Raw genomic sequence first — 24,400 nt, 5'->3', positions numbered from 1 at the left:
TCCTACTGGGTTTAATTAGCCAATGTTAGGGATTTTATATCCTCATTCATGAGAGAGTATGGTCCTTGGCTTTTCCTTTTGTGATTCTTTCCTTGTTAAGGTTTTGGAATTCGTGTTGTGCCCTGGAAGAGTGTAAATGCAATAGGATTGTTCCAGGAAAGTTTGTGGGGCTCCTCTGTAATTGTCTGGATGCCTGCCCTGCCAATATTATCCTATCCATCATTTCCAGGACTCTCCCGATTAGAGCTCCTGGCTCGGCGAGGACCACTTTGAGAAGAGAACTGTAACATTTGAATTTCTTTTTTCATTCTTCCTTTGTTCTGATTGAATATATATGCCATCAATAGAGTCAGCAACCTTCCTGTCCTCATTGAATTTTCAACTTCACTTGTATTCTTAGAATTCAGATTGAACATCTTTTAATGCAGTCCTAATACTCCAAGAACTAAACACCTTTGAATGGGACATGGGGTCAGGAGCTCCCTTGTTTATGCTCCCCCAGCTGTTGTTTATTCTATGGTATTAAGTATTAAGACAAAATATCTGTTTAATTGTTTCTTTTTCTGGTCCTGTAACTATGGGCTTCTAAAAGGCAAAGACCCCATCTTGTTCATTTTCTTATTCATAGACCCTGGCAAAGGTCTTGGCGTATGATAGATTCCAGACAAATATATGTGTGTCTGTATCAATGCCTACCTGTATCCAGACACACACACGCACACATATGTCTACGTATGTATGTGTATGTGTACAAAAATACATGCACACACACATATATGTGTATGTGTCTGGATACACACACATACACACATAAAAACACATACACACACACTTCCTTGAATGCTATCAGTTTCAATGAATGTATACAAATGAGCACAGGGCAATGGAATAAGAACTGAATTGGGAATCTAATCCCTACTCAGTCACTGGCCATTTATGTGACAATGGGCAAGCGACCCAACCATTTCGAACCTTCATTTCTTCATATTTAAAATGAAGTCCTGCACTATAAGATCTCTAAGACCCTTCTGAACTTAGGACTCTGGGACGAGGCATCAATCTAGTTGAACCTGGAGGGTTAGCCTTAATATTAACATATAAAAATGTTATGCACGTTGGCCAACAAATAAATCTTGAAGACAAGATTCTCTGTCCTTTTCAGGGATATTTTTCAGCTCAGTACATAATGGATGACTTCAAGAGAGACCCTCTGTATATCCTGGACAACAATCACACCCATTTGCTCCTTGTGGACAACGGCTGCCACGGACATCCTACAGTTGAAGCGAAACTCCGGAATCAGCTGGAGAAGTACATCTCCGAGCGCACTATTCAAGGTCAGGATTTAGGACGTGGATCTTAGACAGACGTGGTATGAAGAGCGGCAGCAGCAGGACCAACCACAGTAGCCACCAATCATTGAGTGAAGCATGGAGAACCCACCCAGTTAGGTGTCCTGTTGCCAAAGACGAGCTGTTATTTCTCTTCTTTCTTTGGCATCCTAGGAGTGTGTCTGCCAAGGTTCCCGCGCGTGCCCTCAACGTGCTGGGGCATGGACGCTGCCTTGTCACACTCTGGTTTGTTAGGGTAGAAAACCTGCTGTCCCTTCTTCTGCTAGACAATATTTAAGAACAAATAAAACTCATAATGGCAAATCTGCGCTTATGAGGCCACGCAGTTACTTAGGGTAAAAACGATAAAAACCAACCCGTTAGCTCAACTGTTGGATGGGTTACTTGTTTGAATCTGGGCTATTTCTACATATTAGAACCACCTAAAACATAAGTTTCAAGGGAAGAATGCAGTCATCGAGTGAAAGCCTTTATTTGCCATGGGGAGTGACAAATTCTCTCTCTCTTACCACTGCTGAAGCGTTGGTGTTGAGATATGTCCTGTGATGGAACCGGAGTATCTCACCATGTAGAGACGGCCTCCAGAACAGGGACATTTTGGAGATGTTTTCAACCTTTTTCCTTTTTCAGCGGGACATACATGAAGGAAGACATTTATATATGTACTACTCTTTCTTCAGAGAACGCATAGTTATGCAAATTTTTCACCCACTCAAGAAAGCATAGGATTATGCAAATTAGCGAGAGTGTATTATTATAAGGATAAACTTGAACCTGGCTTAATATATATTAGCAAAAGTAAATCATTCACAAACTTAAGCATTTTAAATATCAGTAACAAATCGCAACATGGCCTGTGTCGTACTGGTTTGGGGTGCAGAGACACATCTGTCATGATCAACAGGGAGATAGTCCAGTCTGAGATCTGCAGCCATCACCCCACACCCTGGGCTCATGGAGCAGAAGCTCCTGGTCTGCTTCTTTTTGAAGTAGGTGAGTATTTCTAATGAGCCCAGAGTAAGTTTTACATTTTACGCCTTACAGATTCCAACTATGGTGGCAAGATCCCCATTGTGTGTTTTGCCCAAGGAGGTGGCAAAGAGACTTTGAAGGTAAGTCTCGGTTTGGTTTTCTAGAAAACTGATCAACAAACTAACCCAGCAAATTTACATTTTCAGGGCTTTGGATCTCATGTAATCTGACTAATTTCTTTTACTACAGCAAGTAGGTAGTAGTATTTTCACCACACAATGCTCCCTAACAGTCCAGAGGAGACTTCGGAAGAACGTGAATAGCTGGTATACCTAATGTTGGCTTTGGCCATCAGCTCACCAAAGAGAAGGGTTGACATTAACTCCTAAGACTTATGGATCACAACCAGCATATATATTGGAAAACCACGGCCACCCCATCGGCATGGAGACAAGCTGTGATCAAGCACAGACAGGCTACCCCCAAATTGGGTTCCCAGACCACCTAAGGCCCATCCATGTGCTTACCGGGCCTGCAAGGACTCCACCCGTAAGAAGGAACCCCGAGCCCTAACTGACTCTGGGATTACAGACAGCTTTCTGGACGGTCTGCCCCTGCAGTGTTGAGCAGTGGAGCAAGAATTCTGTTTCCCACCCCCTCCGTGTTACTCGGATGTTTCTGAGTTCCTCTCATCAGCAGCCAGGCTTCTGCCTTACCTTTTAGAAAGCATCTGTGTGATTGCGTACTTACCAGTATTTGAAGGCGTGTGTGTCATGTTAAAGATCTCACTGTTTTAGCAGTAGGGTTTCACAAGAAAGTGATTTTTAACTCCTCCTTTTAACTAATGTCCGTGTTGATTTGCCTACCCTTTTGTCTCCCCTATCCTGTGTGGACACCAGGATTCTGGATCCTTTCCCCTCCCTCCCAGAGTCTCCCCCTGGAGTTACAAGTGATTCCCGGTGAAGTTATTTGGAATCGTAATCCAGCACTTTGATTATTCATTTATATAACAATGGCCTTTTCATTCATTCATTCATTCATTCACTCACTAACTCACTCACACGTATTTATTGAGCCCCTGCTGTGAGATCTGCTGAGACCATTATTAAATGAAAGTTTTCAGGGAAAGACTTTTCAGGGAAAAATTAAAGATTTTTTTGAAATTGTTAGTACGTGAATGCTTGAAGAGCAGAAGAGGAAGAGAGGAAGAGAGACGGGGAGAAAGGAATTGAAAGATGGTAATGTTTACTAGCTCTCTTTCAAATTTTAGATTTGGAATTCTTTGATTTCCAGAGAACCACTGTGGGCCCAGGCACTGCCGTTGTGTGGCATTTTCCCCAGATGCCTGTGCAGCTGGGAACCACGCCCAGGACAGGGGACAGGAGAGAGGAGGGACAGCTCCCTCTCTGGTCACCCTACTCCGGCCCCAGCATGTGGACCCCCGTCCACGGGGCAGGCAGTGGGGAGCAGAGCTGGAAACACACTCCTCCGCCCGCCAGGATGAAGCACCACATGCTCTATGCGCAACGTGTTCTCAGGAAGGCGTTCAGTCTTCGCTAAAGGCAGGGGCTCCACAGTTTCTTCTGTGCATATGGATAACCGTATCTTGCTGTCAAGTGATTTACAATTCTTAAGACCTATAATAGCCTCTGCGGTTTTTATAAAGTAAATAATAAAAGTATGGTGTGTATCGATCTGGGAAACAATTTGGAATGATAGATTTTGTATATAGAGGTATTTTAAGCACTTATTTCTGGAGAACTTAAGCGCATCACACATGTCCTTATTTTGGGAATTGGTATTAGCACAGGATATAATACAACTGGCTTTTGCTGCTCATTCATCGACAGTTGCAAACATTTGGTTTGCTTCTGATTGAAATAAAACCCCAAAGGAAAAAGTGCAGAGATGTGTCAGGGTGTCTGGTTGGCCAGCGTGGTTCCGAACACGTTCGGTCAATCATCAGTGTGTCTTCCGTCTGGCCAGCTCTGTCTCTCCTCTCCCAGGCCATCAACACCTCCATCAAAAGTAAAATCCCCTGTGTGGTGGTGGAAGGTTCAGGGCAGATTGCGGACGTGATCGCGAGCCTGGTGGAGGTGGAGGACGCCCTGACGTCATCCGTGGTCAAGGAGAAGCTGGTACGCTTCTTACCCCGCACGGTGTCCCGGCTGCCTGAGGAAGAGACTGAGAGTTGGATCAAATGGGTGAGCTGTAGGGGTTTCTGGGGCTGAGAAGAGAGCAGCCAAGTTCATGGGGAGGGAGGATGCCTTAAGTGCCCAAATACACTAGAGTTGCTGCTGTTTTATACATGCTCCGTGACACCGAAGTGACTCTCTGGCCCAAACCAGGTTTCTTGCTGGACAATGAAGCTTACGTGAGTTAAATAAGTCACCAGGTCTCCATACCTGGTAAGGGGTAGCATTCAGGTTCAGACTCAGGTCTGTTTGCAAAGCTGGTAATCCTTTTACGCCATGACTTCAACAACCATTTAGCTTCTCAGTTTTGTGTGTGTCCGTGGAGCAGAGGAAAGAAATCCCTGGTAATGATGTTTCAGAACTGCAGATACTAAACAGTCTACATCCATCGGAGAAGTTATTATGGCAGAATAATTGCCTTTCTAAATGAACTGGCATGATTCAATTCAGAACTTCTCACCTTTCTCATCAGATCATGTAAGAAACGTGGACTTTTCAGAATCTCTATTACACTTCTTCTGGCTAAGCCTGTAGAACTATTTTGACATAGTACCATGGCTTCTAACTATTGTTTTGTGACTGCTGTTGACTTGAGCTCATTTCCATTTCTTGACTGCTCAGTTCATTAGAAAGCCCACATTAATATCAGTGGGTGCATTCACATCAGCTCATTCCAGAATGGCCTTCAATGTTTGGATATTTTTAGGAATATGTGCTGCCACTTGGGAATTTTTCCATAAAGGAAATAACAGGCTATGGACAATGATAGAGTTATTTTTTTAAAAGATTTTATTTATTTGACAGAGAGAGACAGCGAGAGAGGGAACACAAGCAGGGGGAGTGGGAGAGGGAGAAGCAGGCTTCCCACTGAGCAGGGAGCCTGACGTGGGGCTCGATCCCAGGACCCTGGGATCATGAACTGAGCCAAAGGCAGACGCTTAATGACTGAGCCACCCAGGTGCCCCAGTGATAGAGTCATTTTAGTCATAGAGCCCATTTCGTTATGAAAGGTCAAGGTTGAATTTAGCATAAAAAATACTCTTTAACTAGACTGACATTTTGGCAGTATTTAGTTGTGAAAGCACCTCAAAAAGTCCAGTGCGGCAGACGGCGGCCCTGGTATGTGGAGGTAGTCTTGTTCATGGTAGCCCCTGCCGTTGTTTAAGACACGCCGAGATGAACCAAATCCTTGTAAATCATGAGAAAAATCAACCCAGCCTTCTAGGCTGCCCGGTTCTCTGTGGTAAATTAACACACAGTGGGACCCTACTGGTCTTATTTAACTTCAGATAAATGGACGGTTAGCCGATAATCCTGGTGAGGTGCAGTGGGGTCGAGGTGATTGGAAAGCAAGTCCTTTCTGGATTAAGCCTTATTACCTAAAATTTAGAATTTAAAAACTCAGATACATCTTCTTCCAGAGTCAGTGTTGGTGCTGAATGATGGCCTGCCCCACAATGCTTGTGTGATAGTCCTACTTGAATTATTGCATTTTCCAGATTTTACTAACAATATAAAGCTGGGGGTTTTATATGGAAGTTCCTGCTGGGATTTTCTTGTGTCTTGGCCAAGTCCAATTGAGGGACAGACGCAGGAATCACGCAAATAGAGATCAAGTTTTATCAACTTCATTGATGATGAAGGCAAAGTTGACAGATGTGGCTTAGGGGTGGAGTCGTAATGGGCTTCCTTGTGCCGAGCCCCGGAATGAGACGAGTGAGCCCACCCAGACCGAGGCAGCCATGGAGAGCGGCTGCCTCCCCTCAGGCTAGGTGTGCGGCTGGTGGCAGACCAGAGACTAGCACTCTGCGGGGAGCAGATCCCAAAGGAGAAGCAGGAAAGGGCTGGCCGAGCAAAGTGAAAGTCACCAATCAGACATGTCACTGCCCGACCCTGAGTCGGAGTAAATGAAGGGGTGGAGAATATCAAGGGGCTTGATTCGGATGGAGCCTGCTCTGCATGGAAATATGTGGGTGAAGAAAAGGATTCCTCCCTCCCCAAAGCGGTTATACAGTTTTGATTCTCCACATATGGAGGCCTAAATGGTCTGCGTCAATTCCAAACATACCTGCAGAGCAATCCCAGAGACCTTGTGTGTTGAGCTGTACTTACGGTGCTTTCCAGTGATGGATGGAAGAAATTCAGTGGTTGGTTCAAGGATATCCACAGAGAAGGGAATAGACAACTCTTAGCTCACCCGCCAAAGATGGCCCCGAGCCCTCTCCAGGGGCTTTCCTCTCACTCGCGCAAGTTGGCTTGAAGAGTCTGAGCCAGGTCACGCGCAAAGAACAGAGGCTGTCTAATGGTCCCCCACCCTCAATGAGGGATTTTGATTTCTGCTTTTAGAAAACCGTTACAGATAATGCGAAACAAGCTAAAAATCAGACACGTCTCACTTATCCTTTCTGGGATTCGTACCTCATTCATATTCATCTCTAATATGCTAATGATGCATCATAATTGTAATCGTGTCAGAAGACATCCATCAATAATAAAAATTAGCCCGGCATTTTAATTATGCACTTATATGAAGTTGTGCATTTGGTACAGATATCCCAGAAGACCAAGCTCAAGAGAGGAATTATTGATTAATGAGTATGTATATCCAGTCAGATATTAATTGAGCACCGCCCCCAAAGATAATTAGAGGTGACCTCACTGATCTTGTAGACAACCAACGCCCAACTCTGAACTCATGGTTTCCTGACCTTTCCAGGAGACTCAGTTTACCTCTCCACTGGGATCATGCTTTCTCTTTCTACCAGTTCACCCGGAGTTGTTCCCCGGTGCCTGCTCCTCACCTTCTCAAGAACCTGACCCTCCCTAGTACACCAGTCTATCCGTCAGCCTACGTACCATTCATTTATTTCAAACTCTTTCATCTACTCATTTATTCAGTTGATATTTATTGAGCATATACCATATGCCAGGTTCTGGAATAGGCATTTCAGAAAGAACGGTATACACAGTAGGAAGAGTCCTTGTCCTTCTAGAGAAAACAGAATTGGAAAAAACAGTGTATGTTGAGTGATTATAATATATAGCATTGTATAATATCACACTAAGATGGAAAGGTACCATGGATTCTGAAGGGCATGAGCCAAGGGAGACCAGACAGGTATGAAGGGCCTCTCAGAGGAAGACTTCTGACAGGAGTGTGATGTGGGAGCTGTGATCTGAAGTCTGGGTAGTCAGGGAGGTGAGGACTGGGATTATACTGGTGAGAACAGCATGTGCAAAGGTCCTGAGACACAAGACAAGCATGGCCTACTGAGGACCTGGAATACGTCAGTGAAGGTAGAAGTTTCAAGTGGAAGCTGGAGAGCTTACGAAGGGCCAGGCCAGACAGCTTCTTGAACACTATTTTGAGGTTTGGGTCTTGTTCAAGTGGAATGGGAAGTCACTGCTAGGTTGAAGCAGGGTGAGAATGTACTGAGCTGTGTTTAAGAAAACTCATACTGGCTGCGGTGCAGGGATAGGGCTGAAGGAGGCAAGAGGGAGGTGTCAGGGAGGAAGACCAGATAGGATGCCCCACAGCTGTCCCTGGGCCCCATTAGTTGGCTCTGTGTCCATATTCACTTTCTCCTTCTTCCTTTTTGTTTGGAAGGAAAAGATGTCTCAGCCCCTCTGTGCTGCCCTCCCCCACTTGTGCCCAGAATCTTGGGACCTGGACCCCTTCTGCCTGTCATTTCTTTTCTTTCTTGCTTTTTTTTAATAAAGATTTTTACTTCTTTATTTGAGAGACAGAGTGACAGAGAGAGAGCGAGAGCATATGCACAAGGGGAGGGGAGGGGCAGAGACAGAAGCAGAACTCCCTGCTGAGCGGGGAGCCTGATGCAGGGCTGGATGCAGGACTGGATGCCACCCGATGCTGGGCTGGAGCCCAGGACCTCAGGGTCACAGCCTGAACCAAAGGCAGACGCTTAACTGACTGAGCCACCCAGGCACCCCCACCCCCTGCCTGTCGTTTCTAGTTGGACTCCTTTCCTTCTGCCTGAGCTAGGGCTGCCCACGTGGAGAGAGGGCCCACGTGGTTTTCTTTTCTTTCCTGGTCACCCCTGGACTCTGCATCCTCAGAACTAAGGCCTCCAGCACCACCTTCCCGGGAGACTGCAGCCCAAACCGTCCCTCCCAACGTTCAAATCCAAGGTCCTGCCTGCTGCACGGCTTCCACCCTCCCACGCTGGCCCGAGACCCCCCCACCCTGCCCAGGAGAGACTCTCTGCAGTTCCAGATCCTCATTTCCAAATGTTCCCGGACCCCTATCCCCAACCCGGAGGATAGCTTCCACCTGCAGAGGAGCTCTGCCTCTGCCAGCTCCGGCCAAGCTCGACGACGCCTGAAGCCTTGGGATCAGGTTTTAAAATTAAATACTACAGAAAAATCACGAAGCATAACAGCAAATTCCTTATCTCTTTATCCAATCACCAAGTCCTCTGGGCTATTGTTCACATTGGACTTTTCCTTCCCATGGGTTAAGCACTTACGACCACACTTGCGTGGTCTCTGTGGCTTTCTGTTGTTCTTTTCTCCTTTATTCACTCATTTGGCAATTGAGTGCCTACCATGTGCCTGGCTTGGGGACATGTGTGTGTGCGTGTATGCACACACACATTCATGCAGTTCACACTAGTGCACACTCACATGCATACTCACACACATTTGCACACACACATGTGCACACTCACAACACACACTTATAGGTACGCACACTCACACACGTGCACTCTCACACACTTGCGCACACTCGTGTGCACACACACTCGTGCACACTCACACATGCACACACACACTCACAATCACCCCAGTCTCTGAGTCTCAGCTCTTTAATGGGGACTTTTTCCCATGTGTTGCCCTTGTAAAACCAGTACTTTGTTCTCACTGGTTAAGGACTCATTCTAATTTAGAGGTTAGGTGCTATGGGTAGAGGTGCTGTAGGTGAGGGAAGGGGGTCTGGATCACCCCTATAGGCGGTCTTCAAAAAAGAGTGGAATAAAAGGTTCTTCACCAAAAGAGAGAAATTTTTGCTCCTTATACCTGAAATCAATTGCCTAACTGTGCTCTTTAAATCTTGCCAGCTCAAAGAAATTCTGGAAAGTTCTCACCTATTAACAGTTATTAAAATGGAAGAAGCTGGGGATGAAATTGTGAGCAATGCTATTTCCTATGCTTTGTACAAAGGTGAGTTAAAATAGCTCCTCTGGAATTTCAGCTTTGTGTTGCTTTCTGTGGTTTCTAGCGGCCCGCCTTTATTTTTTGAACAGCTTTATTGAAATATAATCTGTACTTAATTTTGGTTATCACAGATTGGAAGCCCGAATAACTACTATTGGCCTGCTGAATTAAATCTCCTTGGTTGAATGTATTTAATAGAACAAGAATGTTTATGTCATTAAGATACTGGCCAAATACGATCCCAGCACTCTCCAGAGCGCTGTCTGTAACAGTGGTTTAAAATTTTCATCTGAGTCTCAGGAGGTGGTAAAAGCTTTGGGCCTTTGTCCTAGGGTTTCACGTGTATGTGCACACAGGCACACGCACTTCACATGCATAAATAATTTGGCATTCAGTTTCAGGAATTTAGAAGTCCCCTGAAGCTTATGAATGAACCTGTTTTAAAATTCTCATCTGTGATCGTTGCTGTCTTAGAACTGCATCAAAGTGGATGTTACCTGAAGTAAATCGATCTGTGGCTAAGACCACGTAGAGCTGAGCCACCTGCTTAGTATCTGTAAGGTATGCAGAGTAGGGTAAGGTGCCTAGGAAGTGCGATTTAAGCATTGACTATTGATTAACATTATTATTGTGTTTGCCAGAAATCTGGTTGTAAGTGTATTTATTAAAATGGGATTATATTTGTAGAGATACATAGATACAGAATCTATTTGCTCTGGGAAAGACATTAGAACATTGTTGTAAGATGGCTCATTATTCCATAGATTTAGATAGGGTATAAATCAGATACGGTCCTTAACATGTAACATTCATGGAATCTGAATCTATGGAAAATATCAATAGAGCATAATTACACCGTTAGGATATGAAATGGTAAGATATAATTGTGGTTTGAATTGATCCTCATTATATGCTTTAGGACTTGTCTATATTAGACAAGAGTGAGTAAAATAAAGAATACGTGTAAGAATGGGTGAAATGACAGTTCGGAGTGTCTGATTTGAAGAAAACGTGCTTAGAATCTGCTTTATAAATGGCTCGGATAATTGGCTGTGGGATGACTCCGACTCTCTTTTTTCTGGTGAGTTGATGTTTTTCCCCATCCTCCTACAGCCTTTAGCACCAATGAACAAGATAAGGATAACTGGAACGGGCAGCTGAAGCTTCTGCTGGAATGGAACCAGCTGGACCTCGCCAATGACGAGATCTTCACCAACGACCGCCGATGGGAGGTAAAACGAAGCTCTTCCGGGTTAGTCCAGGGTCGGGTCGGGCTCACTTCTCGCGAGGTCTTCCATACTGGATGTTGCCGAGGACGGTCTCCCCTGGTGCCAACCTTCACTTTCCTCATCCGTAGTATGTATAGAATGATCATGGACTTAGGATGTTTGTAGTCGAGAGATAATAAAAACAGAAGCGCTCATGTAAGAAAATATCAATCCCCTAATGCCATCCAACGTTCACAGCCCCAACACGAGAGGCGCTTCCATCTGGGTGCCGAGGTGCAGACCCCCTCCTGGGAGTGGATGGGGGATGTATGGGGACAATATGCACAAGGGGGTGGACGGGGTTTGTCAGGAGTAGCTCGACTGAAGATCAAGACAGCGGTGCTCACTTTGCCCCCTGCCCACCTGCCCAGCCAAGCTGTGGTAAGAGGGTCGTCAGCAGTGAAACGCAGGAGGAAGAACTTGACTGAAGACACGCAAGGAATGCCTTAGAGCTGGGGACTCTGGACTCTCGGCCAAGCAAGCACCTCCAATGAGGAAGTTGGATGTCTGATAAAAACTATTTTTTCCCCCAGTAGACTGATTCTTTTCGCTTTTAACTTGATCCGAGGTATATAGGACTGCGTTTTTTTAGCAGCGTCCTCTCGTGTTCAGCTCAAGTTAAATCAGCCATAGGAACTCTCTTCAGGAGGAACAATTACAGCCCGTCACCCTGGGATCTGCCAGCCCGTGTGCTGCTTTGTTTTCTGCTCTTCTGGATCAATCTAAGTCATTAGCGGGCCGTGAGAATCTAGCATACGTGGAGATCGGAAGGTTCGTGTATCCCACCCTGCAGAGTCAGGTTCAGCAAACACTTCTAGGCCCATTGTCGCAGAATCCGATGAAGACTTGGTTTATATTAATACGCTATCAGTTTTAATAATGTAATGCAAAAAAAGGAATGGCTTATGGATTTTTAAATTATTCATTCCCTTAGCAAACATTATCTTGTGTTTGGTCTTTGCAGTAGAATGAACCCTCTGGCACGCTTCAGGGCTTTAGTAAGTTGAGGAAGGTAGAATTGTAAGTAGAGTGAGTTAACTGATTCGTAAATTAATCCCTGTGTGTGAGATGTTCTATTTAAGTAAGGTCAGATGGTTCAAATAAACATAAACTTAGGCATATATTGAATGGTACATTTAATTGTATTAACTCTGTTAAAGGTAGTTCAGGGTGGAGGACAAAATGGCTAAGAGAACGGACCCTGGAGCCCGCCCATCTGCGTGACTTAGCCTCTGCAAGTCACTTAACCTCTCTGTGCCTCAATTTCCCCATAGACGGAGTGTTGGAGTCAGGTCACGCTGGCTTGCCGAGCTGACTGCTAAGGGCTCGGAGATTTTGCGAGTCTGTTGTTAAATACAAATTAAATCATATAAATCAGAATTAAAATTTTTAATTAACAACAAAGGCAATAAATAATCAAAACTCATCCCTTTCTAATTACTTCACTACATTTGCTATTACGTGTGCTCTGGAAGCTGTTTATATCTGTTGTATCTTCATGCTGGAAACGCCGGAGAGTGGGGCGCTCCTCCACGTCTCTTCCCAAGTCTACAGTGGGTGAGGTCACACTGAAAACTGGGCACAGTGGGAGCATTTGCACCACAGAAATTGGCAGGTACCAGAAATCAGGGCTTATTATTTTCTCTCGGAGATGTGGTTGTTTAACATGTGCCCGCACACGACCCGTCATCTGACAGTGGAGGTGACGATCATAGAATCAGAACAGTACCTACCTCATTGGATTGTTATCATGATTAAATCAGATCATGTTTCTGAAGCGCTTGGAACATCGGCGCATATTAAACACTATATAGGTGTTTGTTGAACAATAAGTTAAAGCCTTTGGAATAATGGTAGTATTTGTGTAAGCTTTTATGGTGCACAAAGCAGTTTCGTGGTGTTGGTTTCCTTGCCCCCCACACCGACCCATAGCAGGGATGATCTCATTCTGCCGGTTAATAATCCAGGGCTCCATGGGTACCCCTGGATCAAGAGTTACTGATATTTCTTTGAAGGCCAGCTCTGACCTCAAATCTCTGAAAAGATCTTGACCCGTATTAGCTCACTTCACCCCGGCAAGCACCTGTTTTGTGGAAGGGCAAACTGAGGCTCGGAGACACGGTCTTGTTCTAGGTCACACAGCTGGGTAATGGTAGAACCAGGATTTGGAAGCAAAGATGTGTCTGACTGCAAAGTTTTCTCTTTCCCCGTATGCCAGTGGTTCTCACGATGTGGTCCCCGGACCGGCGGCAGCAGGGGCATAACTGGGAACTTGTGAGCAACACGAATTGTCAGACCTTACTGTAACTTGCTAAAGCAGAGGTTCTAAGATAGTCTCTGTGTTTTAATAAGCCGTCCAGGTGACTCTGATTGAAGTTTGGGGACCACTGCCCTATCATGTGTGTGACCAAGGCAAACGCAAATGATCTAGAAGTATATGGGAAATGCTGGGCAAAGGGACACATGGCTTGAGGACAGGGGAAAAGGTTGCAGCTGCCTCCTGCTGCCCCAGGGCAGCCACCCCTTCCCTTTCCTATCCCACCTAGAGCCACAGTGTGCGGACTTAAGGGACACTTGGCAGTTCCCTCTCTAAGCAATGTATGATCCCAGGAGTCCATCATGAGGCAGAGACTGAAACAGTGAATGTTGCCCTTCGTAGAGGATTTTCACCGAAACCACAGGTCAGGCAAGCATCGCGAGTGGAGTGGGCTGTGCGGACAGTAATGAGGAGTGTGTGTGTGTGTGTGGGGGGGGACTTTGGGGACTAGAGACTCCAGGTCCTGGAAGCAGCTGCCCCTTGGCTCCAGCTGATAGTTCTCTGTGTTGTCAGAGTTTCTGGTTTTCCCTTCTAAATCCGGATTTTAATGCTGAGAATGTGGGGATTTTTATGAACCTTCTAAATGGTAATGTTGGCAACTGAACTGAACTGTGAGGAATATTCTGGCGGATGAGTGGAATAGATCTGGAAGCTGGTGCGGCCTGTTGCCCGCTGGTTTGTGTTTGAGGTAAACACTAATCATCTTTAATAAGATTCTCAATAAGCTCCTATGGGATAGGTTTATCAGGGAGCCCGGAAAGTGGAGGTAAAGATAAATAATACCCAGGTCTAATTGTCACGTGTCCCAGTGACTTACCACGATGCAGTGTGACCAACCCTTCGCCTGGTGGTGAGTGGCTGGAAGGGCAGCTCCCAAGGTGCAGAGCAAAGAGGAGTCTGTTCACAGTCAGTGTCTACTCTAGACGTCAGAGAGATGGCGTGAGCCGCACTGCCCCTGGGTACTTCTTACATGCCGGGTGCTGGGATAAATTCCTGACCGACGTTCTCCCCACGTAATTCTCTCTCCTCTGCAATAGCAAGAGGCCAGGTCACCTCCAAGCCCACATCTGGCTCACTCCAAACAAGGCAGGAAACAACAAATATTGGCGAGGATGTGGAGAAAGGGGAACTCTCTTACACTGTTGGTGGGAATGCCAGTTGGTACAGCCACTTGGAAAACAGAATGGAGGTTCCTCAGAAAGTTAAAAATAGAGCTACCCTATGACCCAGCAATTGAGCCACTGGGTATTTACCCCAAAGATACAGATGTAAGGGAAAGAAGGGGCACATGCACCCCAATGTTCATAGCAGCAATGTTTACAATAGCCAAACTATGGAAGGAGCCTAGATGCCCTTCAACAGATGAATGGATAAAGAAGATGTGGTCCATATAGACAATGGAATATTACTCAGCCATCAGAAAGAATGAATACCCACCATTTGCATTGACATGGATGGAACTGGAGGGGATTATGCTAGTGAAGTAAGTCAAGCAGAGAAAGACAATTATCACTTACATGTGGAACGTAAGGAATAGCATGGATGATGTTAGGAGAGGGAGGGAAAAACGAAGGGGGGTGGAAATCAGAGGGAAAGAAGAACCATGAGAGACTATGGACTCCGGGAATCAAACTGAGGGCTTCAAAGGGGAGCAGGGTGGGGGATTGGGATAGGCCGGTGATGGGTAGTAAGGAGGGCACATATTACATGGACCACTGGGTGTTATACGCAAACAATGAATCGTGGAACACTACATCAAAAACTAATGAAGTACTGTATGGTGACTAACATAATGTAATCAACAAAACAAAACAAAACAAAACACAACAACATTCCGCCTTACCACTTCCGGGTCTGTTTCAACTACGATCCAACGCTGTGTTAGAGTGAAAAGATAAAATTTATTCCCAGAACAGTATTAAAAGAGAAGTTGAAGGTAATCTTACCTTGTGACTGGAACTGAGATACGATTGAGAAAGAAAACACTTTGTGTTTCCTTTGTTGGCTGTGGGGTCTGAGTCCCCTCTCTGCTTTCTCTGCAGTCTGCTGACCTTCAAGAAGTCATGTTTACGGCTCTCATAAAGGACAGACCCAAGTTCGTCCGCCTCTTTCTGGAGAACGGGTTGAACCTGCGGAAGTTTCTCACCAATGACGTCCTCACTGAACTCTTCTCCAACCACTTCAGCACCCTTGTCTACCGGAACCTTCAGATTGCCAAGAATTCCTATAATGACGCCCTCCTCACATTTGTCTGGAAGCTGGTGGCTAACTTCCGGAGAGGCTTCCGGAAGGAAGACAGAAATAGCAGGGACGACATAGACGTAGAATTTCACGTATGTACCGGGGCAGTTGTCTGCTTTTGAGTCTTCCCACAAAAATATCTCGACCTCCATCTTTCCCACTTCTTCCCTTATTGCCATAAAGTAGCTAGCATATTGGCATTGTTAATTTTTGCTACTGCCTTTACTTAAGATAATGAGTCTACTTGGTGAGTTGGCTGGTATCTTGCTCTAACTCTGTGCTATACTTCAAATTATTGTCGCAGTTTTTCTTGATTGCAAAGCTCGGTGTGGCATACACACTTTCTGAACACATCTAACAAGGAAGAGGGACAAACGAATGGCTCTCTGTTCATGTCTCAGCCTTTTGGGTGTGATCAGTTGCCCATGTAAAGGACTGCCAAGTTTTCCTTTGTAGAGAAAAGGGGCAGTGAACATTTCCAAAGCGAGAACGCAGGTTCCCATCTGGGAGGCTGGTGTGACGGTACCACCTGAATTCTCTCAGGCTTTCTTGTTTCAGCCACAGGCAGGCCCAGTTTCCAACTGCTTGCACCTGCAGGTCTTTGCTGAAGGTTTGCTCTGGTCGGAGCCCCATGACTGCCAGCAGCTGGTGTATAAATACCCCAGCTCCCTCCCCACTTGGAGGAGCTAATTCTGAGGCATGTATTCTACACTGGCTCCCAGGATTCCCTAGTGGTAGTCATCTCTAGTTACCTACAGTGACGACTTCTTGATAACACACCTTTTCATTGGTTCCTTCTTTCCCAAACTTACTTCCTCACTATCCTATGGGCTTTGCTGGGATCGCGTCTCAAATTGACTACTTGTCCTAAATTCTTGGTTGCTTCTGCAACAACTCAAACAAGGTCATTGTCTCTAATTCTAGGATTTTAGTACAGGTGTGTGTGTGCATTGCAAAAATCCAAATGAGCTAGGTGTTTGAAGGAACTGGAGCTGCTTAGAAAGCTTCTGTTTGATGCTTAAACCCTTTGCAGTATCCATAATTCTGCCTGACGCATTTTGGATCCTGGTAAAACCCATAGGGAAGTTTAAAAGGAATAGAGATGTTTAGTTGTTTTCGATCTGAAAAGTTTCCGTTGGAAGATAGGGAATTCTGAATAGGAGCTGGCGAATGTATTAGGGATTGAAAGTATGAACAATGCTCCGAAGAAAGAAGCAAGGTTTTACATTATAATAATTGAACTTAAACTGTAGGAAAGTTAGAATTTAGTTGGAGAGACTTTTCCAGATGAGAAACCGATTTATGCGACGAGAGGAATTCTTCAGCCTGCCAGAAGTTGTTTAGTTTTTTAAATTGCTGTCAGCACATGTTTCTACCCTTTGTGCCTTTCTGTCTAGTCATACATCCTCTTTTATGATAGGTAAGAGATTTTGTGTCAAATTGTCCTACCTGGTGAGTTGCACTGATGAAAATCACATCACCGTGCTGTTGGAACGGCTTCATATACTAACCCACAGAGCCCGCCACACATGGGGGGGCATCCGGGTACCTGCTTTCATTCTTATGCCAGTGCCTCTACTAAAGGGATATTCCATTCGCATGCTGACCTCACGCTCTAATTCGTCCCAGGACGTGTCTCCAATCACTCGGCACCCGCTGCAAGCACTCTTCATCTGGGCCATTCTGCAGAACAAGAAGGAACTCTCCAAGGTCATTTGGGAGCAGGTAAATGTCTAGGCCCGTGCCACATTTACCCCAAATGCACGCTTTGTTGTGGTTGTTCTAACCTTAGAACGCACATGCCTAATCTAGACATCATCAATAAAATGGAATGTCTTATGTCAAGTGACTATGGTTGTGCCTCTGTTTCCATGTCCATGGAGGTGCGTGGGAGGGAAGGTCCCTGGAAGGTGACTGTGCTTGGTGGGCAACCCCGTAGACACTTGCTTCTCAGGTGTGTGTAGGTGTGGGATTGTTTTCCAAGTGGATGCAGTTTTTAAGTTTAATTAAAAAAATAATTTCTAGCTTTATTGCATTAGAGGTAGGAAGTAGGGCTTGAATAAATTCTGCTTTGGGGAACTTACTGAGATTTTCCCTGTGATTTAGCACATAATGGTTTATGTTCAGCTGTGGAGAAGCTACCTTCTCCATTATTAGGACATAAAGTTGGATACCGAGTATAGAGTTCACACGCACAGTCTTACTAATTACATCATCGGCTGTCCCGTGTCCTCCTCCACTCTTCCCCTCTCTGAGCTGCTCCAGTGTGGTGCTGGGCGGTCAGGCCTCATGCTGTCAGTTTCTCGTGGCATTTATCTTGATATTTTCTTTTTATATGCTAATTGCATGTTCAAGACTGTATCTTCAGGGTCAAGACTGTTTTGTGGACATTGCAAATTTTACTCTGACTCATTATGAACAGTTCAAATTTCACCACTTCCTGCTTTTGCCATGAGTTTGTCTTTATCTGACATTAATGTTGACTTGACCACTTCAAGGGATTATGAATTAACTAACATTATCCATCCCTCTAAAAGACCAGGGGCTGCACTCTGGCGGCCCTGGGAGCCAGCAAGCTTCTGAAGACTCTGGCCAAGGTGAAGAATGACATCAATGCTGCAGGGGAGTCCGAGGAGCTGGCAAATGAGTACGAGACCCGTGCAGTTGGTGAGTCTCCAGGAATGGGCCACCCCGGTGGACGCCCATGGGGCAGGAGGCACGCATGCACCTGTGGCACTCACAGGACAGGTGGTAGAGGTCAGTGGCATGGCTAGGCTCCCCTCTCTGGCCTGATTTAGGGGCTGCAGACCACATGGTCAGGGGTGTGCATGCTGTGGTGGAAGCCAGAGGCCCCTTGGCCCTGCCACTTGCTGATGTTTCCAAGAATGGACACAGGATAACGTGGGTGTCTTATCTCACAACCGCCAGCGCCACAGGCAGGCTAGGTCTAAGAAACTCAGCGCCACAGTCTGGGGGCAGGGCAGGGGAGGAGTGTTTTTGGATGCTGACTAGAAACTGTTACAGATCTGATACTTTCACCTGACTTGCAAGTTATCAAGTTAGCCTGTCCATTTCATATAGAGAAGACCCCATCCCCCTGGGTCAGGGACACAGATGGTTTACTACTAATGGCCCAGGCAGCAGCCAGGGCAGCATCTTGGGGTGGTTCCCCATGCCTTCATTCTCCTGGAGTGACATGACTGAGAGATGCTGTTGCCTGCCCTGCAGCTCCCTCCAAGTTTAGGAGACTAGGGGATTTTCCTGGGCTGCAGGTGACCCGCCCATGCTTCCTTCCAGGGCGTGATTGCTCATTACCTGGAAGGAATGGGGGAGAGGCATTGCTAAGTATTACCTTTCTGGAATGTCTGTCTTCTGTTTGCTGTTCAGTCATCCTTGAACAAAGCTTGTCAGTGTTGTTTGCTCAGAAGGTCTGGACCATACAGGAGTGTGAGAAACTCAGAACAATTGCTTCCCGACGACAGAGAGTTTGGGCCTGCTCAGTTTTTCCTTTTTCACTTGGAAGTTTTCCGTTTGCAATGGGGCACGTTGCAAAATGCACGCACCTTTGTCTGTTGTCTTACGTAATGAAAAAGACGCTCGTGCGTTTGGCTTCTCTGCGTTGGCAAAAGGGGGTCCAATCGTTTCTTTTAATATATTAACATTTCAAAGGTATTTTGTTCATTTCTGATTAATTTCAGAACGTGGATCCCAGTATTTTGACTTTTAAAAAATTTCCCATGAGGATTTATACTCCCATTTCTAGCATTAGGTCTCAAAATGTAAGCACACCTTTAATGCAATAGGTCAGTGTTTCTTTCGCTTGTTTATTGGTCGGTCGGTGGGTTGGTTTGCGTGGTGGCTCATCAGGCAAAGAGCCCTCACCAAGAACACAGAGAATGTAAAGGAAGGGAGGTGGAGCTGCTCTGGTAGACGAAGCAGAGGGTCTGCATCCCTCCCCAGTGCTGAGCCCCACCAAAGAGGGGGGCTCCGGTGTTCCATGCAGCTCAATTCGGTGGGCATTTATTGACACCTGCTGCCGTCAAGAGCTGTGTTGGGCGTGGTGCGCCTCAGGGGCCCCTTTGTTCAGCGAAGGATTACAGGCGCCGGCTTTAGAAAGCAGGCTTTTCACGAAGCCAGGGCTCGGTTGTGGGGGGCGGGGCAGGCCAGATGTCCCTGCAGAGCTGTTCACGGAGTGCTACAGCAGCGATGAGGACCTGGCCGAGCAGCTGTTGGTCTACTCGTGTGAAGCCTGGGGCGGAAGCAACTGCCTGGAACTGGCGGTGGAGGCGACGGACCAGCACTTCATCGCCCAGCCGGGGGTCCAGGTACAGGGCGTGCCGTCACCAAACGTCACGTCCAGAAATGGGCCTTTTCCATCAGATGCTGTTGGTGGCGCTAAACAAGATAGTATTAAAAGCCAGCCTTCACCTCTGATATAAAAGGCGTAGCAGGGGAAATTGAGGGATGTTCCAGGAGATGGCAGCAGATAGGCGTAGGTAGAGACCCCGCTTCAAGAGCCGGTATAGGAGAAAGAATATTCTTGGAGTTTCCACAAAGCACACAGCACAGCACTGTAATTAAGGGCTGGGTCTCTGGATCTCATGCCCGGGTCTCAATCCATTGTACCCCCAGTTATGTGTGTGGTGATGGGCCAAGGCACACAAGCTCTCTGAGCCTCAGTTCCCTCGTCTGTAAAGGAAGGGTTACTGTGGGGGTTTGGGGGGATAGGATGGGACAGGTGCCAGCCCTCGAATTCAGGGCATGCTGTTATAGTTATTATTATGGGTAGTAATGGCAGTCGAGGAACCAGCACGAAATGGGTAAAGCCAGCCCAGAGGTTTCCTGCACTGAGTTAAACTAATGGCGGTTTGCGCTTGGTGTCTCAGCTTGCAGAGGGGAGATTTTGCCGCCCATAATCGCAGCTGGAGGGGTCTGGGTGTGAAGCGGGGGTTAGGAAGATGTGGGCAAACGGACACCTATCTGTCACACACATGATGTGCATGATTGTGTTTTATCTTCACAACGTGCGGAGGTGGAGGTCATCTCATTTTACTGATAAGGACTCAGCTATTCAGAGAGGTTCTGGAACATTCTTCAGGTTGCCCTGCTAGGAAGTAGTAGAACTGAGATTTGATTCCATGTTGATTGTCCGTTTTGTGGACTTTCCATTACTTTTCCACTATGTAGCCAGTAATTAGCAAAATTAGCAAGGTGTTTGTGAAAAAAATCCATTTGCTGCTGCAGCTAAGCTAGAGTAAATGGCAACAGTCATCGATGACAAGGGACACGCAAAGAAAGCCTTGTTATTGTTGTATGCCTCGGCGCCATAGCGTGTTGGAGGGCTGGCAAGGGGGTCAGGGTTGCCCGGGGGCTGAGCTGGAGGCCAGGGTGGGCCACACTCTGCTCATGGCTCCTTTGGCTCCAAGCCCCATCTTGCTGGTGCCCCAGAGCTTGGGCCTGGGGGAGGCTGACTCTCGATCTTATCCAAGCTTACTGGTCCCAAGGGTTTCAGCCAGATGCCAATTCATTAATACTCATGGGAAATCTCACTGCTAGACACATAGGACCAGGGGGCTGGCTTCCTGTGTGCAGGTCGCTGCCTGCGGTCAGAGGTTGCTGGCGGCCGTGGAACATGAGCTAGGGGAGAACCTTCTATGACTTTGTTGGGGGGGGGGGGGCTAGTGATGCCGCTCGAGTGCTCATCACCTTGTCAGGAATATAAGAGTGAGGAAGGCTGGATGTTACCTGTCTTTGGCTCCCCAAGAAGCAGGCCCCAAAGCAAGGATTTAAATGCAAGTAGTTTGTTCTGGAGGTGAGCCTGGGAAGTGCAAGTGGGTGGTGGGGACAGGAAGAGGGGCGAGGGAAGAAAGCAGACATGGGTGTGCTGAGAAGCAGGTCGCCACCGTGCTCAGCGGGGCTCAACCCCATGGAGACTTCCGAGGACCGCATGGAACCTTCCCTGGTGTGGCAAGCAAGCTGGCATTGACCCACAAGTGCAGTTTGTCCTTTGTTAGGGCTGCCCCTCCTGGGCCAAACACGTGCCTGGCCACGGTCACCTAGGCAGAGCCTGGCAGGCTCCCTGGAAGAAGTGGCTTCTGCGAGAGGGAAGGTCTGGCGGGGCACGCGGGCCCTAGCTCTCCCAGCCAGTGCGTCCATGCCAGTCCTCTTCTACTAACAGGGAGTTTTTGAGAGCTTTGGGTTCCTTTGGTGTGAACCGGTCTATGCTCACCCGTTTGTGTTGCCATGACATGCAGGTCTCAGACGCAACCTGAGTTTCCTAATTCCCACCTTCGTGGGAGGCCCCTGTTCCACCTCTCAGGGCTTGGTAGTCTGGGAAGAGCTTTTTCATGCATTTCGGCTCCAATGATGTTGAGATGCCAGCCGTCGCCCCGTTCCTGTCGCCTGTCTGCCTCCAGCAATGAACCCTGGGGGTCCTGCAAGTAGTGCTGGACGGGTGTGTAAATTTGCAATCATGGAGGCGGAAGGAGCCAGAAGGACGCTTGTTTAAACTTACATAAGAAGAATTAGAGGTGGTTAAAATTCATAGCTTTAGGGAATTTGGACTCATACAACCTCTATTTTAAAGTTCACAGAGCCCAAGTTAGGAAGGGACTGAAGGTCAAACAGACTTGCGAACGGTTTTATCATAGCCCCTTAGAGTGCAGGTGACTCATATCAAAGGAGAGGACCTTAGTTTGGAGAGTTATTTATTTTGCGGGGGTGCAGGGGCTGGGAAAAGCGGTTGCATACCGTCCTGCGTTTCGTTGCATTAATGAGGACCCGTGTCCTTTGTCTTTGTCTCCCTGTAGAATTTTCTTTCCAAGCAATGGTATGGAGAGATTTCCCGAGACACCAAGAACTGGAAGATTATCCTGTGTTTATTCATGATCCCCTTGGTCGGCTGTGGCTTTGTATCCTTCAGGTACGAAACCGAGACACGTGATTGTGTGTGTGAATGTGTGTGTCTGTGTGCGCACACGCGCGTGCACACGCTCTTATGTAAAGGGTTATAAAGCCTGGAATTTATGACGTTCACAGGATGCCTGCACAGTAGGGCTGGGGATCTTCTCTGGCTTCTCTTGGGTTTGATTTCAAATAGGTAATGGTGGAGGGATGTCTTCACTATCCAGGGCAGAATTCGGATTTGTTGATCCTGGAAAGCCAGGGGCTGAGCCTTGGCTGGGTGGGTCTTAGAAGGCAGTGCTGGCTCCCCTGCCCCCGGCCGTGGGTCTGGGTTCATCTGGGTTCGGGAGGAGGGCAGCAGCCCCTGCAGGAGGCGATGCTCGGCAGGGCGATGACAGTGCTCTCACCTGTCGGTCCAGGAAGAAGCCCATCGACAAGCACAAGAGGGTCCTGTGGTACTACGTGGCCTTCTTCACCTCCCCCTTCGTGGTCTTCGCCTGGAACGTGGTCTTCTACATCGCCTTCCTCCTGCTCTTTGCCTACGTGCTGCTCATGGATTTTCACTCGGTGCCGCACTCCCCCGAGCTGGTCCTCTACGCCCTGGTCTTTGTCCTGTTCTGCGATGAAGTGAGGCAGGTAGGACAGGCCCCTCGTGAGGCACCTCGTCCTGTCCTCAGCAGGTGGCATCTTCCTGGAGCCGACGAGGAGCAGAAGTTGCTTCTGAAGCTCCAAAATCATGATTTTTCTAAAGTAAATGATGCATTTTCAACATCTTAACACTCCAGCGAGGTTTCTTAGCACCAAGCTCGCTCCTTGCTGATTAATGCTAATTGATGGAAATGAATTACTCAGGATTGGGAATGTGTTCAAAGAGAAGATTGACCTTGGACTGTAAACCCTCTCCTGCCATTACCGTCACCAGGGGAGGCAGGGGAGCTGGGGGGGACTTTCAAGCTAAGAGCATCTTAATGCCCCGTGTAGAGTGACAGTGTTGGAAAGTCATGTAAGTCCCTGCGGGTTTCAGGGAGTGCGCGTGAATTATTCATGGTGCTTTTCTGCAGTTTCTTCGGGATCCGTGTTTTTTGGCATCCTCTCCTCGCCATTGAACTCAAAACTTTAGCCCAGGCCTGGCACATAGCAGGTGCTCGGTTAGTCCTTGTTAGATGGGTGAATGTTGATGGTGAAGGAGAATGCTGTCCTGAAACCACTGTGAAAAGTCATCCCAGAAAATCTTTTCAGACTTAGTGATTATTTGAGCTCTGCTGTCACTGTCACTTCTGTTGTCCCTCCCACGCCCCAACCCAACATCATACCCATTCGATAAGTATGCTGATGTTTCCACGATAGGATGGCCGGAGCGATGAGAGATTTGGAGGGGCACAGAATGCTGTTCTTGACCTCACGGAATCGCTGCCTAGTGTAGGACTCCTACACCCCTTTCAGCTACCCTGCCAAGTCTGATAGACTTATTTTGTGGCTTCCAGGGGCCCTGGATTGAGGCGATTCTGACTTTTTCTGTGCTCAGCAGGAGAGTGTCTGGCTCGGTTATCAGTGTGTGCTGTGGGCAGGAAGGCTGGGAGGACACCTGCTACGAGGGTCCTGCATCTGCCTTCCCCTGCCGACTAGGTGCAGATGGGGTTAGAGATGGGGTAGAGACGGAGAAAGAACAAGACAAATGACGCAAGTCAGAGCTGAGCGTGGGCCGATACAGGCTTTCCGTCTACCAGCAACTCTCCCCCGGGACAGGGCCTTGTTGATGTGCGGAGGACTCTGTGAATTCACGTCGGCCTCTTGAGGAACCCCACCGTGTACTGGCCATGAGGTCACAGCACATGGGGCTTGGGACTTGAGTGTATGAATTTTGGGGGTGCAGTTCACCCCATAACCTTTCCCTATGGGCTCTTTCTCCCAGCTATCATCCTCTGCTGGTTCTCCTTTGACTTGTGGGTCAGCCACTGGGGCGGGGGGGGGGGATCA

The 24,400-nt window shown here is 47.2% G+C and overlaps 1 protein-coding gene across 1 annotated transcript in view; it reads left to right on the top strand.

Annotated features, from left to right (window-relative positions):
• TRPM8 (transient receptor potential cation channel subfamily M member 8) overlaps positions 1-24,400 on the top strand; it is a 75,165-nt gene that overhangs the window by 18,214 nt on the left and 32,551 nt on the right. The window contains exons 6-16 of the mRNA XM_008690303.2: positions 1,163-1,337; positions 2,397-2,464; positions 4,331-4,528; positions 9,598-9,700; positions 10,808-10,926; positions 15,322-15,612; positions 17,150-17,245; positions 18,058-18,187; positions 19,700-19,845; positions 22,330-22,442; positions 22,843-23,059. Of these exons, the coding sequence (XP_008688525.1) occupies positions 1,163-1,337; positions 2,397-2,464; positions 4,331-4,528; positions 9,598-9,700; positions 10,808-10,926; positions 15,322-15,612; positions 17,150-17,245; positions 18,058-18,187; positions 19,700-19,845; positions 22,330-22,442; positions 22,843-23,059 (1,656 nt within the window). The remainder of the gene's footprint in view (positions 1-1,162; positions 1,338-2,396; positions 2,465-4,330; positions 4,529-9,597; positions 9,701-10,807; positions 10,927-15,321; positions 15,613-17,149; positions 17,246-18,057; positions 18,188-19,699; positions 19,846-22,329; positions 22,443-22,842; positions 23,060-24,400) is intronic.

This window comes from Ursus maritimus, unplaced genomic scaffold (genome assembly GCF_017311325.1).
Source record: "Ursus maritimus isolate PB19 unplaced genomic scaffold, ASM1731132v1 scaffold_1, whole genome shotgun sequence".
NCBI lineage: Eukaryota > Metazoa > Chordata > Mammalia > Carnivora > Ursidae > Ursus > Ursus maritimus.
Note: the sequence above shows the minus strand (reverse complement) of the source record. Positions and strands in the feature narration are given on the sequence as shown.